The sequence below is a fragment of the Littorina saxatilis genome, linkage group LG2 (genome assembly GCF_037325665.1).
Source record: "Littorina saxatilis isolate snail1 linkage group LG2, US_GU_Lsax_2.0, whole genome shotgun sequence".
Lineage (NCBI taxonomy): Eukaryota > Metazoa > Mollusca > Gastropoda > Littorinimorpha > Littorinidae > Littorina > Littorina saxatilis.
This window is the reverse complement of record NC_090246.1, coordinates 3077762-3100104: the sequence shown is the minus strand read 5'-3', so window position 1 is coordinate 3100104 and position 22343 is coordinate 3077762. Positions and strand designations below refer to the sequence as shown.

Here is a 22343-nt window from a genome sequence, read left to right as displayed (position 1 = left end):
CTTTGCTTGTAGGGACCTAGAGTGTTTCATTAGGGAGGTTTAGATATTGCGTCACTTAAACCGACCTCACCTATCCCTATCGAGATAAGTCACGCAGAGGAATGTTGTAAAAACTGCTCGTTAGATACCACGTCACGTATCAAAGTAGGGCAAAACTCCTTTCGATCATCATGCATTCCGTGCTTTAAAAAATCGCGGACAGCGCGCTACAGTCTGCAACAATACCCAGTGTTGAAACTGCTGCTGTCATTGTGTGGGTGTCGCTGTGTGCTGCACGTGGAAGTTATGTTCCACTGACCCAGATCATACCGAGTGTTAACCAGCAGGTAAAGTCAATGAATTTTTTTTTTTTAAGGAAACAGAGAAAAAAGGAGGGCAATCGAACTTCGAGTGTTGGCTTGTGTTCGTTCTGGGTCACTGGCCACCACGCTTTCACCCCCGCTTATAAGGGTGTGTGTTAGTGTGTAAGTGGGTGTCGTTGTGTTTCTAACTGTTGTGTGCGTTTGCGAATGTGTGTATGTGTGTGTGTTTGTATGTCTGTCTGCTTGTCTGTCTGTGTAAATGGGCGACGCCATGTGTGCGATTGTGTGCGTGTATGTGTGTATGTGTGTGTGTGTGTGTGTGTGTGTGTTTGTGGGTGTGTCTGCGTGTGTGCGTGTGTACCCAAACCTAGCCATCAATTCAAATAAGTGAATTGGACGGAACATTACTTTAGGGTCGTTTCCAAAGTCTTTATGCAACAAAACATTCTTGCTAGGCAGTTTTACTAACCAAACTACACAACACCCCCCACCCCAACCACACACACATGATACACGTGTGCATTGGGTTACCTAGCAGACTTGATCTGTTCCTGGGAAAAGGTTACTGTTATGCTGAATAATAAAAAGTTTTATACGTGATCACGCCCGTATCAGAAGCACGCACAGCGATCGACAGTGGGAATACCCGCAGTGATAGGGGTGTAGTATGCACATAACGTGGTATCTAACCTCAGAAGTTGTCAAAAACGTCACAGTGTTCACGTATTATCGAGACACCGACACATTTGCACTAAAATCCATTCTAGGGGAGCTTTTTCATTATTTTTTCTACCGGAGGGATTGAATTCATCCCACTGAACAGATTTAACTACAAAATACATTTGAACGAGTGGTATTTTGCTTTCTGTGTCTGCTTTTCGAAGTGAATCGAGGCAAGCACACTCAATAGGCCCACAGAAGGATACGCGACGTAAGTCTCAGCACCTTGTCGTTCGTGGGGTCATGCTCTTGACACATCGGCGACTACGATGTATACAAACCAGAATTATGAAATATGGACTGAAGCGTGAAGGAAAGATTCCAGAAAATATTGAGCATCCTTGCACCCTTCTCGGATGGTTTGACTTGATAAAATCTGACATACGTTGCGCTGACGTATGGAAGGGTTTGCTACGTGAACACGTACCTAATCACCTCACGCAGCGCGACCCGCATGTGAGATACGTGTCCTGGTGGGTGACGTGTCCTGGTGGGTGACGTAGCTGATAGGTGACGCAGTTTCTAAACCTCCTTATTGTCTCAGAGCCTTCATGCTCCTGAATGATTAAATATGATGTATGCCTTTTGTTTCAGATCCTTTGTGTTCCTGAAGAAATGTGGCTCAGGAAATCTTCTGCTGCGTTACGTGAAGCTGGATGCCAGTGCTGAGACTCTGAAGGTTCTGACAGCCCTGGAGAAGTTTATACGGGAAAAAGGAATCCAGTTTGCTTAGAAACTGCAAAAATGACATGATCATGGTTTAGTCTTCTTGCCAGACACATTTACGCATTCTTTGTGTGGTTACTTAAAGTTTGCCTTAGATTGGGAATATGATGGGAGAGGAGTGGGGGTGGGTAGATGGGGGGAGTGTGTGTGTGTGTGCGTGTGTGTGTGTGTGTGTGTGTGTGCAAGGGGGAATACTTACAGTGTGTGACTGATTCAGCATCAGCTATCATTCTTACCTGAGAGTTTCAGGTTTCGTACAGCTTGCTTAGACTGCAGTTTGTCATTCTCTTGGTCAGTGAATTATTGTTTCTACTAAATCTTTCATCGTGGAAATGTTCACCATTATCATGTGCATTGTGCACTATGTTTGATCTGTTCAGTCATTGTCTCTTATCAAACTTAAGATTTCATGCAAGCTGCATACAATTTTAATTTTGTTGTAGGAAAAGCAAACTTGTGTCCAGCTGTAATTGGATGTGTACATGTACTTTCAGACACATTTCTATCTGGTTTGAGATTACATTGTTGCTAGAATGGATGGCACTGTTGCCAGGAAAAAACCCTGTTTCTTTCAAATTTGTTATAATTCTCTTTTCACCAATACTCAAAATCCAGCTATAGTGTGTGGGTGAACCATAGTCTTCTGCTTGTCGTTCGCTGTTTTGCCATTTGCGTGGATCTGTGGTTGGTTAAGGTGCGCCTGTTGGCCCAGATCCTCCGACTTCAGCCCTTAGGTTTCTTTCAGGGTTACCCCGCCCTCAGTTCCTGGCTCAAAAACCTAACCCTGGGAACACATGGGGGATTTCTTAGGGGGGGGGGGGGGGGGGGGGTTCCACCCTGGGGCTAGAGCTTTTAATGCGGCTCTTACTCACATGGTGTAACCGTCATCGGACACGTAGGGCATTTATAGGGTAGTCAGTGCCATCTGCCAACCCACCCCGTCCTGGTAGAGACACCGCTAGTTGGTCCGGGACTGCTTATTCTATATTCGCAGCTGGCCCCCATGCACATCTGGGGGCCGTTCCCCTATCCGCCACCTGGGGACCTGCCGGGTTGAGGATAGTCGCCCCCCCTACTGAATTGGAAGTAGTCTGTTCCCGGGGTGAACTATAGTAACACATGTACTGTGAGCCTCCCCCAGTGGCAGCAAGAACACTTCAAATAAAAAACAAGTCCTGTTGTTCAAGTGTGCATATAATTATAGAGCAACATCATTTGTTAAAATTGCTAGAATGCAGTCACTGCGTTCATCATCATTTGCTTACACAGTATGTCCATAAAGTTGAAGCGTAGAGCCAAGGTGTTGATCCCGAATAGCGACACCATACATTTTGTAATTGCCCAGTATTTTATTTTCCCAAACATGGAGAACACATAAAGAATTCAGCGCTTTGCGATGACAGAGCTTTTCTATGGCTCGATCACCATAGATTGCAGCGTAGAAAAAAAATGGGATCTGAGGACAGATTAACCTTTCATCTACTACGTCTTTGTATTATGCAACTTGCACTTTTTTGCCTTTCAAGCTTTTTGTGGAGTGTATCTTTTATTGCCTTTCAAGCTTTTTGTGGAGTGTATCTTTTATTGCCTTTCAAGCTTTTTGTGGAGTGTATATTTTATTGCCTTTCAAGCTTTTTGTGGAGTGTATCTTTTATTGCCTTTCAAGCTTTTTGTGGAGTGTATATTTTATTGCCTTTCAAGCTTTTTGTGGAGTGTATCTTTTATTGCCTTTCAAGCTTTTTGTGGAGTGTATCTTTTATTGCATAATTGTGTTCCTCAGTGCAAACTGAACGTAAGATATGTACCTCAGACCTTATTTCTCTTTTCTCCACATGAAATGAACAACACTTTTCCCCCCATCATATTGTACTGTGTGTACAGTCAGAAACAGTTTTCATATGGTTGTATAAAGACACTATTTCAGTGGACATATATACTCGGTGAAACATTCCATTTGTTTTCCTATTCATTATGTTTGAAATGATGGTTTTGTTTGCCCACGATATTCAAAACTTTTATTCAGAATTTTTTTTAGCGTGAATAATGAGTGAATGATAACATTTCAGTTTATTGTCTTACATATTTGCTTTAATAGTGTTCTGCCTGCTCTTCTTGTTTCCTTTTTATCTCCTTTTGGCTTTATTGTTCATCAACATACTCTAGCGACAGAAGATCTGGGTTATTCTCCAGAACTATATGTACATTTCTGTACTAATCCTTTTCCTTGAAAGGAAAACTGGAGTACATATTACTGAAAAAAATAAAGAGAATTCATTCTAGTTACTATTCAGAATACGTTATAATCATTTAAAGGACTGAAAATGCATGTCACAAAATGGTACACAGCTAAAGAGAATAACCCATCGTGTGTATGATGCCTGGAGTGAAAGGTATAAAGCTCATGTGTTATGCCTCATGCAGATGCAAGATTTTTCGATTTAATTTCCTTATGTTTTTGTTTGCTAATATTCTCCCAGTTTCCCTAATCTTGCCCAACTTAGGCTTCCCCTTGTCAACACCTCACCTGTATCAAATCCCCACACCCACCCATCCACCTCACCTCACTGTTTACTTTTGTAATTCACTGGAAAGAAAACTTTACTCAGTGATGATAACTAGATGTGTACGTTTCAAAGTAATACCTATGTACATCTTGGTTGTGATATTAGGTGAGCGCCCAATTTTTACCTTTTGAGTGAGTGATGTACATACCAACTTGTAGTTTTGACTGTTTATTCCATGAACATATATCGTACAAGGCTTGCGCTAGGAATTTTTTTCTTCTGTAAATTTTCCAAAATAGCCATACATTAGTTTTTTATTTTTCACAGTTAATATCACCTTCCCCAACCCTGAAGACAGTTTGGCAGATCTGAAGAAATGAAGTTTTTGTCGATTGAAATACATTTTGCCGACTGCTGACGTCAAGCAACTTCCCTTATCAAATAATGCTGATTTTAGTTGAACAAATAAGGAAACATTGAACGTGAACACACAGGCCAACTTATTCATCAACTGAATAGGAAGTTGAGAAATCATGATTTAAAAACACATAAGCAAACTTTGCCTTCTAGTTGCATAAAAAAAAAAGAGTAGAATATTGTTCAGAGCTGCATGGGGAACTGCATTTAATACATGTATGCACTTTGTATTCTTTTGTTGTTGGTGAGATGTCAAACCGTTTAGGCAGCTGCCCGGGGCACGTGGGCCCCGGAACAAGCTGGTTTCTGCCGTGCAGTATCCATGGCATGCACTCCTCTCTCTCTTTTCTTCCTCACACAAGTCAACGGTTGCAGCATAATTATGTGTGATGGTTGTGAAATAGACGAATTCGGAAAATAACTCCATCGGGTTTGTATGGGTTGTGGGAGAGTTACCTTTTCTTGCAAAACGGTAGAAAAACCACGAAGGGACCAATCACTATCGAGGGGTTTGTCGGAAACATGTGAGGGCCAGATGTAAACAAGCAGATCACTGATTACTCATTACCCTCATTAAATAAAGAATTGTTGTTGTTGTTCTTGCATGGTTCCCTCATCGTGTGTCTGCCGTTTTGCAAGAAAAGGTAACTCTCCCAACACCCACACAAACCCGACAGAGTTATTTCCAAAAATCGTCCATTGAAACAGAGTGTTGAATTAGGGAGATTGTGAACATGCACTAATCAACATTCACTCATCAATTCTCAGAACCTTGGAGCAAAAATCGTACATGTACGTGTCACGGTATCTTATTAGTACTCCTCATTATGCAATATTGCACTCCTGAATATTTTTCCTCAAAACGCCTATTGAACTTTGTATACCTGTTTAGCAAATCAGATGTTTTAAACAATTTATTGATGATTGCATTAAAGAAGGCCCGTAACTCAGTTACACATGTACAGCAAGGATGTGTCCTAATATTACACACTTGGTACGCGCATGCAAGTTGTTATGTTTTGTAGAGGAGCTGATGACATTTTGTGCAATATGAATGATAGCTTGTGCAATTCAGAATTACACAGACACACACACAGACACACACACAGACACAGACACACACACACAGACACACACACACACACACACAGACACACAGACACACACACAGACACACAGACACACACACACACACAGACACACACACATACACACTGTTTTGAAGTGTCTTTATTTGTAATTCAACAATGTATAGCTTCTGATATGATGGGTTCTACCGCCACTGTTTCAATCTGACATTATTAAGTAGCGGTCCTTTCCCTTTTCAATAACCTGTGTCTATTAGAGGTAGACATAGAACACTTTATTATCTCAACGAGAAACTCAGGTGTGGTGTTCTAAAGTGAGAAACCATGGAGTAGCATCTTGGGCGACCTGGTGGCACTGAAGAGTAAGGCAACATCCGTAATTCCCATTGAACAGCAGTGGGCGGGGAAGAAGAAGAGAGCATCTTCCGTTACCCATTTTGTTGTATAAGGCCAAAAAAAAAAAAAGGTCTGTTTACAGTAACATAGGCCCAAAAAATAGGGTCGGTAGGTCGGGATTTTTTTTTTTTTTTTTTTTTTTTTTTTTTTTTTTTCCAAAAAACCATATTTTTACGTTATTTTGCAAAAAGATTTTTTTTTTCTTTTTTTTTCCCCCCAAATGCCAAAAAAAAGTCTAGGGTCGCGCGAAAAAAATAGGGTCGGTCGGGTTACCGTAAACAGACCTATTTTTTTTTTTTGGCCTAACCAAACACATCCCTGTTCTGAAAAGACACTTGCCATTGATCGAGGGACATGAAGTGCCCAGTATGTCCTCTCACGACATGTGTGCTAGCCTACCACATGCACTGTATTCTTTGCAGTTGTACACACTTGCTTTGGAGTGACCTCTGCCAGTATGACATGTTGTGAAGAATGGCCTTCTTCACCCGTCTTCGGTATTCATCACACAAGGAGAGCTCTTCAGAGTTGTGCTTCACATGTGGTACATGTCCTGGAGCATTGCAGAGGACTTTTCTCTCTCTTGTTCATGTGCCATCACTCATCATCCGAGCTGTATACTGAGGGGTGGCAGATTTGAGAACAGTCTCCTCACCTGACAGGTAAAATGTCCAGTACATTACTCACGGTTCCTCATTTTGTACAGGATGAGAGCACTGACAGGAGGATCTCATCAGTCTTTGAGGTCATGTCGTATTTATCTGAAAACGGCCTCCCATGCTCACCTGTCAGGTACATTTTTCAGCAGCATTTTTCTTCTGTTACCTGACTGGCCCCCTGACAGGTGCTTGTGGTTTCAGACTCTTTTTGCTGCCAGTCCCACTGAGGACTGCTGTAGGCTTAAAGAATGTAAGGCCTCCCTCGTCTGACAGGTTACTTGTCACATGGAATTTGCAGGATTCCTGTTCTGTCACCTGATATGCAGCACTGAATGATGGGTTCTCTTACTCGTTCCATGTCCCGTTACACGTCCACTGTCAGTCTAGCTGAGGTCCCAGCTGTACCTGAGAAAGGTCTACCTCACCTGGCAGTTTATTCAGAGTTCTTCTTCTCCTGCCTGACTACATCACTGAAAGATGGGTCGATCTTCACGCTCTTTTTAATTCCCATCAGATTCACTGTAAGAGTCTTGCAGAGGTCCCAGCTGTACCTGAGAAAGGCCCACCTCACCTGAATGTTTCAGGGTTCTTCTGTTGCCTGACTACAGCACTGAAAGGTGGGTCTTCACACACTGTTCATGTCCCGTCAGATTCACTGTCAGAGTCGTGCTGAGGGGTAGCGTATTTGAGAACAGCCTCTCTCACCTGTCGGTAGTATTCATCGGGATTCTTCTTTAGCAGAGCGGCTATGTCTGGCACCAGAGGGTCATCTGGATTGGGGTCATCCAGAAGGGAGCGGACACCCAACAACACTGCGGAGATCAAAACAAATATACAAGTTATAACAGTGATACAGTGGATTTGTTTTACCTCTCCCACACAAACACCCTCAACACAAACACCCTCAACACAAACACCCGCAAATCTGCAAGGGAAAAGTTCTGTGCCAGTAAAAGTTAAGTCGTCTTTGTGATGACAGATTCTCATTTTGCAGTATCAAACTTTAAGATTCAAGCCGACAGATTGACTAAATCAAATGTATTTATTTCGTTTTACATGACTTGTTGATCAAGCATCCCTTTCCAGGAGAAAACAGCAGTCAGACCTTCTCTAAAACTCTCAGGTGTCTCACAGCCATTGAAAGTTTGAGCCATAATATAGATCAATGCTCAAGGCAAACAACTGTGCCGAGCAGCTGCTGCGAAAAGGGGGACTACTGCATCGCTCTGTCATCTTCTCTCTAAAACCCTCTTGTGTCTCACAGCCATTGAACGTTAGAGCTATAAATAGATCAATGCTCAAGGCAAACAACTGTGCCGAGCAGCTGCTGCGAAAAGGGGGACTACTGCATCGCTCTGTCATCTTCTCTCTAAAACCCTCTAGTGTCTCTCAGCCATTGAAAGTTAGAGCTATAAATAGATCAATGCTCAAGGCAAACAACTGTGCCGAGCAGCTGCTGCGAAAAGGGGGACTACTGCATCCCTCTGTCATCTTCTCTCTAAAACCCTCTAGTGTCTCACAGCCATTGAAAGTTTGAGCCATAATATAGATCAATGCTCAAGGCAAACAACTGTGCAGAGCAGCTGCTGTGAAAAGGGGGACTACTGCATCCCTCTGTCACATGAGGACTGTACCTTTTTTGATTGTGAGAGCCGGAGACCACTGGTTCCTAAGAATATCAAGGTTGATATGTCCATGCCGGTCAATGTTGCAGTGCAAAACTCTGGTCAAAAAAACCATCTGCAGACAGAGCAGTGAGGGAACAAATACAGAAAAGTAACAACAGTTGATTTACCTCTTCGTACAGTCAAGGCTGGAGCCCATCCCTCATGCAGTATTTTCATACTCAGATATCCGTCTCTGGCTATGTTGCAGTGTGTGATCTTTGTCACGAAGCTGACCTGTTCACAAGATTATAAAGGAATATTGCTATTTCATATGTTACGTAGATTTCCATTGGTCAATTGGGCAAAACTGAGCTCATTGCAAAAGTGATATCGACGACATTTCTGATATTGGATTGGATTGGATTGGATTGGATAAGATTTACAGTCCAGTGAGGTTACCCTCATGGAAATTCGGGCTGCTTTCTCCCCGGGGAAAGCGAGCTGCCATACATACGGCGCTACCCATATTTTTTTTCCTGCATGCGTGTATTCATGTTTCCTGAGACTTTAAATGCCGTGTGAGATGGAATTTTTATTTTATTTTTTACTTTATTCCAAGTCCCACGGGTATTTGATGGACATTTTTATCTATGCCTATACAATTTTGCCAGGAAAGACCCTTTGTCAATCGTGGGATCTTTAACGTGCACACCCCAATGTAGTGTACACGAAGGGAACTCGGTTTTTCCTCTCATCCGAAAGACTAGCACTTGAACCCACCACCTAGGTTAGGAAAGGGGGGAGAAAATTGCGGCCTGACCCAGGCCTGAACACGCAACCTCTCGCTTCCGAGCGCAAGTGCGTTACCACTCGGCCACCCAGTCCCTCTTTATCGACGACCTCTTTATTGCTTCCCCACTTCAAAAACAAAGACACATAAATTTAAAAACTAAAAAATATATATGAAAACTCGATGAATACCCGCTTCGCCGGGTATACGGCTTCGCCGGGAAGAAGTTGAGCCAAATACCCGGCTGCAGCCGGCGCACCGCACGAAGGAAGGGAGATAAACGTGCAAAACACTGGAGAAGAGTAATACCCGGCTCTGCCGGGACAGTGACCTTCTAAAAATAGAAACGGGAATATGGATTGACGCCACACGAAGGAAGGGAGATAAACGCTGAAAACACTGGAGAAGATAAGGAAGAGTTACTGGGAATGGATCCAGAGAAAAAACAAAATCGGTTCAGCGCTGCGCGCTGAGAGCACGTGTTGAAATATCTCATCGACCAGGTTATGTCCGGGGTGTACCTGAACATGCCCACCGAATTTGAAACAGATCCATCAAGAACCTTGGGCGTGCATCGCGAACACACAGACACACACACAGACACAAGTCATATATATATATATATAGATGTAATTATCCCAGAATTTAGTTGAACAAGTAACTAATTACTTTTTGAAAGAAAAGACATTTGGAAACACTGGAAAGTACAAGAAAAGAGTGAACAAAAAGAAATAATAATCAGAGGGAGGGATATGGAATAGCCAAAATTGAAACAAATGCTTTTGTAATTTCTGTACAGTGAATACAAAATGTCCAGAGAAATAGCAATATAGCTAACATTGACGGACTGTGTGATAATATCTTCTGCTATTGGTCTGTTTCGACAGTCCGGTCTCGATTTTGATATCACTGTCTCAACAGACCATAGCAGCAGATATCATGACACAGTCCGTCAATATTGGGTAAAAGGTACAGTATATTGCTGCAATGCCTGGCATTCTTTATCCTTAGCCGATTATAACATTATTTGGTCATACCACCCCAAAACAGAAAGACTGCAGTAAAACCGAAAAATGTCATTATCAGCTGAGGATATTACTTAGATTATACAAAACTAGATGATTACCCGCTTCGCCGGATACCGGCTTCGCCGGGAAGAAGTAGAGCCGAATACCAGGCTGCGCCTGGGACCCGGCTTTGCCGGGTGTACGCCGGTAACCCAAATAAAGATACTTTTTGTGCAAAGAACAAAAGAGCGCCAGTAAGGTCTCTGAAGCATTTTTTGACTGTCCTAAGGACCAATGGCAATGCTTCTCATGTCTCCAACTTGTTGTTGTAAATGCAGCGATACACACGTGCACTTTACAATGCACACTATTATCCAATCCGTACGTCTCTTCCAAAATCTTTCAGGTTAATCAAGTCTGCGCTACTAATAAGATGCTTTTGCACACAACTTCATTCAACTCAAATTTTAAAACTAATGGGCTGCAACGGAAAACAGCACAGTCATCATCCCGAGGTTAACTGCAAAGGTCACGTTTAGCATTGGAAGAGGTAGTAAAGTAGAACTGCTATGATACCTTGGGTGGTTTGAATGGGTAGTCAAGAGGAAACACGATCCTTAGCTTGAAGACTCCGCCCTCATAAGGTGAGTTTTCCTACAAAGGAGTAAATGTGTATTAATGAAACATACCCACAACAACAGTAATAACAACAACATAATTTACGAATTGTGCTCAAACATTGGAACAAACATTCATGCAAGAACATATATCCTCATGCGCACACACACACACACTCACACACACACACACTCACACACACACACACACACACACACACACACACACACACACACACACACACACACTCACACACACACACTCACACACACACACACATCTCATCAGAGAAAGAATAAGAAAGTGTGTGAGAAAGAGAAAGAGACAGACAGACAGACAGACAGATAGACACACAGAGATAGGGAGTAGCTTACCGGTCCATGAATATATCCATCCCAGTTTGGAAAAACTGGGGAAAAAATACAATCAACTTTTAAGCTTTGAAGCTGAAATGCAATCCTTTAGTCCTGACCGAGTCAGAGAATGTTTGTTTGACGAAAACTTGCACTGACTTTGAATGACAAATTCTGTTGCAACAGTATCGCTTGAACTTTTTCAAATAGTTATATCCCCAAACCCCAAAAAACAAAAAAACTAATATTCTGGGGTTATCATCGTGAACAATTCACTTAAAAAGTTCAATTAACAACTGTCCAGTAGCTTTCTGGGAATTTTTCTACACACACACACTGACACACGCACGTACACATGCATGCACGCACGCACAATCATACACCATCATCTGCTTGATTCCTAATTGTACTAGAATACATGTCAAACATTGACTCAATGTAAAACTAAATAGACTCTAACAGATCTAATTGGCTGCTAGTTTCAAACAAATTCTGATTTTACAGAAGCCATGTCATATAATACATGATTGTATGCATTGAAAAATTTAGTGAGACATCCTGGGTGTCAGAGCTGTTATTAGAAGATTCCAGTGGACTACATATGGTACAGTAACAGTTTCACAATTCACGATTCTTTTTACATAAATTTAGTCAAGTTTTGACTAAATGTTTTAACATAGAGGGGGAATCGGGACGAGGGTCGTGGTGTATGTGTGTGTATATGTCTGTCTGTGCGTGTGTGTGTGTAGAGCGATTCAGACCAAACTACTGGACCTATCTGTATGAAATTTGACATGAGAGTTCCTGGGAATGATATCCCCCGACGTTTTTTTTGTTTTTTCGATGAATACTTTTGATGACATCATATCCGGCTTTTTGTAAAAGTTGAGGCGGCACTGTCACACCCTCATTTTTCAATCAAATTGATTGAAATTTTTGTAAAGCAATCTTCGACGAAGGCCGGACTTCGGTATTGCATTTCAGCTTGGTGGCTTAAAAGTTAATTAATGACTTTGGTCATTAAAAATCTGAAAATTGTAATAATTTTTTTTTTTATATAAAACGATCCAAATTTACGTTCATCTTATTCTATATTATTTCCTGATTCCAAAAACATATAAATATGTTATATTCGGATTAAAAACAAGCTCTGAAAATTAAAAATATAAAAATTATGATCAAAATTAAATTTCCGAAATCGATTTAAAAACAATTTCATCTGATTCCTCGTTGGTTTCTGATTCCAAAAACATATAGATATGATATGTTTGGATTAAAAACACGCTCAGAAAGTTAAAGGCAGAGTAAGCCTCCCGTAAACCATCACAGATACGGTCAGGCTTTTACACACAGTACAAACACCCTCTCATTTAAACACTCACCAATTGAGAACATCCTAGGTGCCCTCCGTAAAGAGCGAATAATTTTCAAAGAATTTATTTTTGCGTGGTTTATCTTACCCCTGAGCCATCGTGAACCCGTGTGATCCAGTTTTCCCTTTTCACAATGCAGTCGTCATAGTTAGTCATTTGAATGCGACTCGACGTGAGCTTATCTACAATAGCACGTGTTTTTATGCACGAAACAACGGCTGTGGTTCACAAGAACTCTAGCGATGGCTTTTGACTGTTGAGAGGAACGGCGATTCAGTGCACTGATAAACCGGCCGTCGTCTGCTACGACCCTTGCGTGACCCTGCTTCCGGGCTTTTCTTTTTTTAAACTTTCACAACTTCGAATTGTTCTGATCTTGTCTTGATGAAAAACGAATTCTTTTATGATTAAAGAATGTTTGTGTAACAAGCTGTCAATTTATTATTTAGATTTTAAAAGTTAGGTCTAGCGCAAAAACGAGGCGCCGTTGTTGTTAACGGAACAAGTCTACGAAAATAAATTCTTGGAAAATGTCTCACGCTCGACAGAAAGCAGCCAGGATGTTCCCGTTCGGTGAGCGTTCAAATGGAAGTATGCTTGTACTGTATTTAGACGCTCGGGGAGCTCTGTGATGGTTTACGGGAGGCTTACTGTGCCTTTAAAACGAAAAGAGGTACAGAAAAGCGTGTTATGCAGCACAGCGAAACCACTACCGCGCTGAACAGGCTTGCCAGTTTCACTCCGTTATGCACAAGCGGCGGACTACGGTCATTGTGAAAAAATGCAGTGCGTTCAGTTTTATTCTGTGAGTTCCACAGCTTGACTAAATGTAATAATTTCGCCTTATGTGACTTGTTCTTTCACTTAGCATCACTCAGATAATTAAAATATTTAATACTAGAATGAATACCCGCTTCGCCGGGTAGCCGGCTTCGCCGGGAAGAAGTACTTAGAGCCGTACGCCGGCTTTGCCGGGTCCGAACAATGGACCCGCCAAGCTTAGGTCCCTCCCAGATTCGTGGAATGGGAACAGCACGAAAATGATTCAGTGGCCATAATGCCATTCCTGACCATATCGAGTCCCATCCTTGTCGACGAATGTAACCGTGTTAATCACCTTTGGAGGCGAACTCCACTCAAACAGGATTGAGCAATTTATAGCTTATCTGTTAGCCCTTTTGAACTGTTATGGCTTTTCAAAGGAAGGCCAGTACATACAAATACACAAAAGCCGCCAGACCACATCACAAACAGAACTGAACAATCCCCAGGTGTTGCTCACATAGAGAGACACACACACACACACACACACACACAAACACAGAGAAGCCGTATCTATAGAGAGATATATAACAGTATACAGCATGACTTCCCTTCTTTGTCTCTGTTAATCTAGGGAGAAAATATCCAGCGATATTTCTCCGTAGGCCTAAAGTTCGGCCATGACCTAGGCAAAATAACTTGCGCAGCCGCAGAAACAAGAAAATGGAAATCTTATGAAGCCGTCATCAACACGAACACAATGATTGCAGAAGCAAACTCTGTACCTACACGACCGAGACACAAGACTGATTATTTCACAGCTGCAAAGGGTAAGCTTACTCACGTCAGGTCTTCACTGACAAGCTAGGAACAGGCGGAAAATTCCAAACAAAAGTAAATGACGTCAAAGTCTCTTTCGCTTTGCGTGTAACTTTGTCATGACGTCTTTTTGTGACGACAGTATACGCGACAATTTGTTCGCTTCCGGTGTCATTTTAGACTGAAAAGCAACTCAAAAGAAGGAGCTAAGCCTGTGTCATGAAACAGCTGAAACACTCTTTTGGATTGCCGTTTCAATGTTAACCAAAAAGTTAAAGAAAAAAACAAGGTTCAGTTGCGAACTGACAGCGGATTGAGCATTTATTCCTGTTGATGAAGGTATGATTTAAGCTTTATTCTCTCCGTCAACCAACAAGACTAGATTTGTAGCAGACGAAAAACAAAGTGTGCGTTTTTCCTGTCTTGTGAAGGCGATTATGTCGTTATAAGTTATCTGTACGTTGTAATGACATTTCAAAACAAAATTTAGCTTTCATGCGTCACGGGATAATAAGCTTATACGTTTTTATCCATGGAATTGTTTTTTTCGTCTCGGCAGGGTGAATGAATTCATTATGTCTTTTCCGGAACTGGACAAAACTGGCCTTGCCAAGACTGAAACAAAATATAGATCTACAACTTCTAGGCTTGGGTTGATTGCCCATGGTGAATTTCCAATGATTTGTTGCCACATCCCATGACAAATTCTCTTTACTTTGGTCATGCCATATATACGTTACAGTTCCGTCCATGCATGGTATCGCGTGATATTTTGTCTCGACGGGGTGAAAGAATATAATGACGTCACTCTCGGCAGAGCCTCGAGTGACGTCATCATATTCATTGACCCAGTCTCGACAAAATATCAGGCGATACCATGGATGGAAGGAGCTGTAACTTATACGTATTTTTCGCGTGGCTATAAATTGATTCGACCTTTGCACTTTTACAGTGAGGATAATTTACGGGTCCAATTTACGTTCTGGACACTGCGGTGACCTTCTAAAAATAGTAACAGAACGCCGGGAATATCCGAAGACGCCTCACTCATACTATAGTGCACCATACGAAGGAAGGGAGGTAAACGCTGAAAACCTGGAGAAGATGAGAAGATAAGGAAGAGTTACTTATAATGGTGAAATGAACACAAAAACCAAAATCGGTTCAGCGCTGCGCGCTGAGAGCACGTGTTGAAATATCTCATCGATGATATTGTGTCCGGGGTGTAGCTGAATACGATGTCCAAATTTGAAAAAGATCCACCGAGAACTTTGGCTTTGGTGTGTCGGTATGGGGGCCCGGGTAGCTGAGGTGGAACCAAAATAGCTGAGGTGGAACCAAAATCGGATCAGCGCTGCGCGCTGAGAGCACGTGTTGAAATATCGACCAGGTTGTGTCCTGTCCCGGGTCTACCTGAATATGCCCACCAAATTTGAAGCAGATCCATCGAGAACTTTGGCCGTGCATCGCGAACTCACACACAGACACACCACACAGACACACACACAGACACACAGACACAAGTCGTATATATATATAGATAATCTCTTACTTTTATCCCCAAGCCTAGGTCCAGCAGAAACACCTTCCACAGGGTTTTGCAGCTGGTCACTGTACTCCTAATAAATGAAAGGAATGAGTGACTGAATAAATGAATACATGAATGAATAACTGAGTGACTGACTGAGTAACAGACCAATGATTGCATTTACCAATCAATTAATTCATAAATGTATGCAAAGATCAACAAATATATATCTAAATTAATAGGTAGCTAAATAAGCAAGTAAAGAATAAAAAACAGAAAGACAGACTGAATAAAGGAGAAAAGAATTAAAATTCAAATGTTTTTAATTGTTAAAGCAAGTAAAAGAGAATGTTTTTCTTCTTCACTGCATCATATGTGTGTGTGTGTGTGTGTGTGTGCGCGCATGCGCATGTGTGTGTTCAGTCATGAAAGTAAGCCAACCTTGTTAAGACGTCGGAAACACGGAAAGTTGTTCATCTTGCGTTCGGAAAAACAACACCTGGCCAAGAAAATGCAGTGTTCTGAAACAATTTCAATCAGTACAGTACAAATGCCACTTGGATTATTGTATGAGTGATGGGTTTTTATTGTGGTCTCTAATATTGTTTTATTCTTCAATATTATATATGTTCGTATTTGTTATGTCATGTAAAATGCACACACACACACACACACACCACACAACACACACACTCTCTCTCTCTCGCTCACACACGCGCACATCATTGGCCTACACGTATACGATCACACACTTTTCTTTAAAATAAAGGAGAAGGAAGCGAAACTCCAACCTACTCTATTGGAAACCCACAAATTCAATCTTGCTTCAACACCAAATCATCAGGGAATGACCTACTTGCCCTATTTATGTTTATCGTGGACTTCCGTCTTCCCTTTGTTTACATCCATGGACAACCTACAAGGGAAGGACAACTCTTGAGAACACAAGAGGAGTTATCCGACAAGATGGCGACTTTCAAAAGTAGAGAAACGAAAACAAACTTATGAATCTTAGCGTTTTGGGTGTATGTTTTCATCGGAGGGAGACGTCGCACATTGCCAAGGTAAGCGTAACTTTTTCAAACAATACATTGGAGTAAAACCTTTCAGTGCAGTTTTATTCCGTTGTGATCTTTGACTGACGTGACATTCTGTTGGAACTGTTGTTTTCGATGTCTACTTTCAATCTTATTTTTAATTCAGTGTGCTCATTGTATTTTATGTTTGAATAAGTTCCCACACCACGTATTGTTGTGGTGAAAGTTATATTATCAGAAGCATTGTTTTTAAACGTATGTAATGACAGGAAGGCATGACAGAAAGATACAAAGTAGTTCCCACTTTCATTTTGTGCAGGTCCAGACGCGTTTGAATTGTCCCCCTTGCTAGATTGGATGTTTTGAAATCTGCGAGGTTTTTTGCTTTGCTTTGCATTTGATAGTGCAAGCAGATTATCGTTGCAAATAGTCAGATACTATTCTGTTAGTATCGTTAAGTTGTATGCGAAAAGTGACATAAGTTATGTGGCATTCTCGTTTTGTTGGAGATGTTTCTTTGCGGTCTTTGATAAGGGGTTACTTCCCTTTTACTGTTATCGTCAGAAGGAAGAGCAGCTTTTTGAATTTGATGTGAAAATCTTGTCATTTTCTCCCTCTGTTGCTGTCTGTTGCTGTCATTGTGAGCTGATCCCCTTGATTTAATAAACATGTTTGAAACATCAATAACATGTTTCTGTCGAATATGCATGTTTGTTGAGAGTTAAGAAAGTTCAGTAGTCCCACTCCTACTCCAAGTTTCAGAGTTTCAGTTTAACGAATAAAGTGTGAGTTTTTTTTAAAAATTTTTTTAAAAGTTTTTTTAAATATTTTTTTTTGGACCTCAGTTGCATGCAGGCTGCTGCAACCCTTCTTTTTATATTTAGTCAAGTTTTGACTAAATATTTTAACATCGAGGGGGAATCGAAACGAGGGTCGTGGTGTATGTGCGTGTGTGTGTGTGTGTGTGTGTGTGTGTGTGTGTGTAGAGCGATTCAGACTAAACTACTGGACCGATCTTTATGAAATTTGACATGAGAGTTCCTGGGTATGAAATCCCCGAACGTTTTTTTCATTTTTTTGATAAATGTCTTTGATGACGTCATATCCGGCTTTTCGTGAAAGTTGAGGCGGCACTGTCACGCCCTCATTTTTCAACCAAATTGGTTCAAATTTTGGTCAAGTAATCTTCGACAAAGCCCGGGGTTCGGTATTGCATTTCAGCTTGGTGGCTTAAAAATTAATTAATGACTTTGGTCATTAAAAATCGGAAAATTGTAAAAAAAAATAAAAATGTATAAAATGATCCAAATTTACGTTTATCTTATTCTCCATCATTTGCTGATTCCAAAAACATATAAATATGTTATATTCGGATTAAAAACAAGCTCTGAAAATTAAATATATAAAAATTATTATCAAATTTTTTTTTTCGAAATCAATTTAAAAACACTTTCATCTTATTCCTTGTCGGTTCCTGATTCCAAAAATATATAGATATGATATGTTTGGATTAAAAACACGCTCAGAAAGTTAAAACGAAGAGAGGTACAGAAAAGCGTGCTATCCTTCTCAGCGCAACGAATACCCCGCTCTTCTTGTCAATTCCACGGGCACTGCCTTTGCCACGGGCGGTGGAGTGACGATGCTACGAGTATACGGTCTTGCTGCGTTGCGTTGCGTTCAGTTTCATTCTGTGAGTTCGACAGCTACTTGACTAAATATTGTATTTTCGCCTTACGTGACTTGTTTGTTTTTTTTTTTTTTTTTGTTGTTGGGCATCCTTCTTCATGGGTCTTTTTATTTTTTATTTTTTCTACTTCTTTCCGCTTATCCTTAATACCTAGCCTGGACATGTATTCATATAATGGACACTGATCTTCACTACAGTTACTCAAAAGTTACAGCTATTTCATTCACCTTTGCTATGTCTAGTAGTTTGTGCGTTTGTTTGCGTGTATGTGCGTGTGTGTGTGTGAGTGCGTGTGTGTGTGCGTGTGTGTTGTTGTTGTTGTTGTTCCCATATTTCTGTTAAGTAATATCATTTTCAGCGGGACAATACATAACAAGTTAATTAATCCAACGCTCGATGGACAAAGGCGAGAATTTACAAATTACCAATTACAGTACTAGTTTTCAGCACAGCATCATACGGCGCATATATAAATAACTTTACATTAACAGCACTATACTACTATTTATCTATATTCTTATACACAGTTCAATTTTACTAGAGATTTCGAAGTCGAGCTTGGTTCTGAAATAAGACCTTCATGTTAGTTTTTGGATTTCCGTACTTAAACTGGCTTATGCACATTTTCGATATCAATATAAGGTGATTAATTATGAAGGTTTTCTCTCTGGGGATATCACGTGTGAAATAACCAAAAAGAGCCTCTTCGCAGCTTAACTTTATATTTTTGCCTGTACATTTAAATATGTACCCTTGACATTCCTGCCATATATGGGTTGCACTGCTCTACACTGCCAGAAAAAGTGCTCGATGAAGTCGGTTTCGTTATGTACAATACAGACAGAGATTTGTTTGACGAATTCCCATCTTATGTAGCAAAATGTTGGTGGGATATATATTGTGTAAAATTTTCCAATGCAATAGACGAAGACGGGTTTCTGTCGAGCATTCGTTAGCTAATTTCCAGTGTTTATCTTCTAATGTAATATTTAATTTGTTCGACCAAAATCCAGCTGAGCTGAATTGGCTCCTTTATCTCATAATTTAACATCTTTAGGCGAATTTGGCGTGGAGATAATTGTATAAATGGCATATGATCAGACCGGGCCTGACCCGTATCACGCAATAATAGAGCTTTAATGGCAGTCTGTATTGCATTATATTCAAATAGGCGAGACTGTTTATATCCAGTTCGTTCACATATTTCCTCAAAAGAGCACATGTCGTTATCGTTAAAGACATCTTTAACAACGCATATTTTAGCCTTTATCCAGTCATTCATGTATAGCGTTTGCTTCCTGTACCTTATATTTGTATTATTCCATAAGGTTTGATTGCGTACACTTATCTGCTGTTCATTACTGCTTATTTCTTTGATCTTGTGTTTATTGTTTAAAGTGTGAGTTAACCTTCGCCCGACCGGGTTATCGACTACACACGGAAGACATTGTGGGGCCGTGCGGACCCATGCTTCTCAAAGAAGGAAAAATATGCATACGTACCCTTCCGTAGACCCATGCTTTCCAAAGAAGCAAAAATGTGCATCCCCTTCCGTAGACGCCGTGGTTAAATTTCCGCAAGAAGTAATTAAATTATTAATTTAATTATTATCGTGCGGACTAAAGCTTCTCAAAAAAGGAAAAACGTGAATACCCTTCTGTAGACGTCGTGGGGCCGTGTGGACCCACATTGTTATGTATTAATTACGCTCCACGCGACTTGCTTATTAACTCCAAAATTAAACAGATCATACAAAATTATGTTTAGAGCCAATACCTGAAGGTTCTTGACTTCTCTCCGTAGTTTTTATGTAAGTTCCTTCAGTTTGAGAAACATGGGTTCCCACGGCCCCACGATGTCTTCCGTGTGTAGTCTAAATGTGACCTTTGTTTTTTTTAATTACTTCTCGCTGAAATGTAATGATCTTTCAGGACATAAGAGCTTTTTAGGTGTCTGTGGCATTCTTAAAAGCTCATTACAAAATTCCAACTGGTTTAAGAGATATTTGCAACTGGTTTAAGAGATATTTGCAATTAAAACTGGTTACTTTAAGAGATATTTGCAATTAAAGACAGACCCACGACGACCGGCGAAGGTTAAAACTGAGACTGGCAGATATTACCATCCATTTACCGCATTAGCCTTTAAAATTCCTGTGTCCTTTTAGTATTAGTTTTTCCCTCTTCAATAGTTAAGATCTTTTTTTTATGTGTGTGCTACTAGTAGTACTGGTACTATACATTGTACATGTAACATTTTCAAACATTTGTTTTCTTCTTTTTCGTTATTGTAATTTTGTATTGATCAAAATGTTGTTACTGTCTTTTTCTACTACATGTAGTTATGAGACACAACTTGTTTTATGGTTATTTGGTGAACATTCACACCCTGTTAAACTTAAAGGCACAGTACGCCTCCCGTAAACCATCACAGATACACACAGTACAAGCATTCTTTCGTTTAAACACTCATCGCTTGAGAACATCCTAGGTGCCCTACGTAAAGAGTGAGCAATTTTTAAAGAGTTAATTTTTGCGTGACCAGCTGGATTGTTCAGTATCACAATCAGACCTAAACACTAAACAAAATCTGCTAGTTTTGGCGCTAGACCTAACTTTTAAAATCTAAATAATAAATTGACAGCTTGTTACACAAACATTATTAAATCATAAAAGAATTCTTTTTTCATCAAGACAAGATCAGTACAATTCGAAGTTTTGAAAGTTTGAAAAAAAGGAAAGCCCAGGAACGTGTCACGCAAAACGTCTTTCTCGTAGCAGACCACTGTTCTGCATCGCGCCAGTTCCTTTGAACGGTCAACCGCCACCGCTCTAGTTTGTGTTACTCTCAGCTTACAGCGAGTCGCGTTGAAATCACAAACTGAAGACTAAATTGTGAAAAAAAGGAAACAGGATCACACAGGTTCACGATGGGTCAGGGGTAAGAACCACGCAAACATAAATTCTTTGAAAATTGCTCGCTCTTTTCGGAGGGCACCTAGGATGTTCTCAAGTGGTGAGTGTAAAATGAAAGGGTGTTTGTACTGTGTGTAAAAGCCTGACAGTATCTGTGATAGTTTACCGGAGGCTTACTGTGCCTTTAAGCTAAGTTGCCGGCCAAAATGACCTGGCTGAAAAAAATTGAAGTGTTACAAGACAAAACTTTCCAATGGTCGACTGGAGTGGGAACAATGCATCAGATAAAAAACAAGTCGCGTAAGGCGAAAATACAATATTTAGTCAAGTAGCTGTCGAACTCACAGAATGAAACTGAACGCAACGCAACGCAGCAAGACCGTATACTCGTAGCATCGTCACTCCACCGCCTGTGGCAAAGGCAGTGCACGTGGAATTGACAAGAAGAGCGGGGTAGTGGTTACGCTATGCTGCATAGCACGCTTTTCTGTACCTCTCTTCGTTTTAACTTTCTGAGCGTGTTTTTAATCCAAACATATCATATCTATATATTTTTGGAATCAGGAACCGACAAGGAATAAGATGAAAGTGTTTTTAAATTGATTTCGAAAAAAAAATTTTGATAATAATTTTTATATATTTAATTTTCAGAGCTTGTTTTTAATCCAAATATAACATATTTATATGTTTTTGGAATCAGCAAATGATGGAGAATAAGATAAACGTAAATTTGGATCGTTTTATAAATTTTTATTTTTTTTTACAATTTTCAGATTTTTAATGACCAAAGTCATTAATTAATTTTTAAGCCACCAAGCTGAAATGCAATACCGAACCCCGGGCTTCGTCGAAGAGTACTTGACCAAACTTTCAACCAATTTGGTTGAAAAATGAGGGCGTGACAGTGCCGCCTCAACTTTCACGAAAAGCCGGATATGACGTCATCAAAGACATTTATCAAAAAACTGAAAAAAACGTTCGGGGATTTCATACCCAGGAACTCTCATGTCAAATTTCATAAAGATCGGTCCA

The 22343-nt window shown here is 40.5% G+C and overlaps 2 protein-coding genes across 5 annotated transcripts in view; one reads left to right on the top strand and one right to left on the bottom strand.

Annotated features, from left to right (window-relative positions):
- The window catches only part of LOC138960464 (protein Njmu-R1-like), a 28053-nt gene extending 22381 nt beyond the window's left edge, over window positions 1-5672 (top strand). The window contains exon 13 of the mRNA XM_070332372.1: window positions 1617-5672. Within this exon, the coding sequence (XP_070188473.1) occupies window positions 1617-1755 (139 nt within the window). The 3' untranslated portion in view covers window positions 1756-5672. The remainder of the gene's footprint in view (window positions 1-1616) is intronic.
- Window positions 5673-5883: 211 nt separating this feature from the next.
- Window positions 5884-16611, bottom strand: LOC138958007 (ubiquitin-conjugating enzyme E2 D3-like). 4 transcript variants are annotated; one of them, XM_070329037.1, is made up of 7 exons: window positions 16465-16611; window positions 16111-16190; window positions 15694-15760; window positions 11209-11243; window positions 10793-10870; window positions 8447-8552; window positions 5884-7624 (listed from the first exon to the last, which is right to left on the bottom strand). In XM_070329037.1, the coding sequence occupies exons 2-7, from the start codon at window positions 16144-16146 to the stop codon at window positions 7449-7451; spliced, it is 498 nt and encodes a 165-aa protein (XP_070185138.1). In that variant the 5' UTR covers window positions 16147-16190; window positions 16465-16611; the 3' UTR covers window positions 5884-7448. The 4 variants fall into 4 exon arrangements, with proteins under 4 accessions (XP_070185138.1, XP_070185134.1, XP_070185136.1 ...); XM_070329033.1 differs by lacking the exon at window positions 8447-8552 and adding an exon at window positions 8608-8713 and having other exon boundaries at window positions 16465-16610; XM_070329035.1 differs by lacking the exon at window positions 8447-8552 and adding an exon at window positions 8608-8713 and having other exon boundaries at window positions 16526-16607.
- Window positions 16612-22343: the final 5732 nt, after the last annotated feature.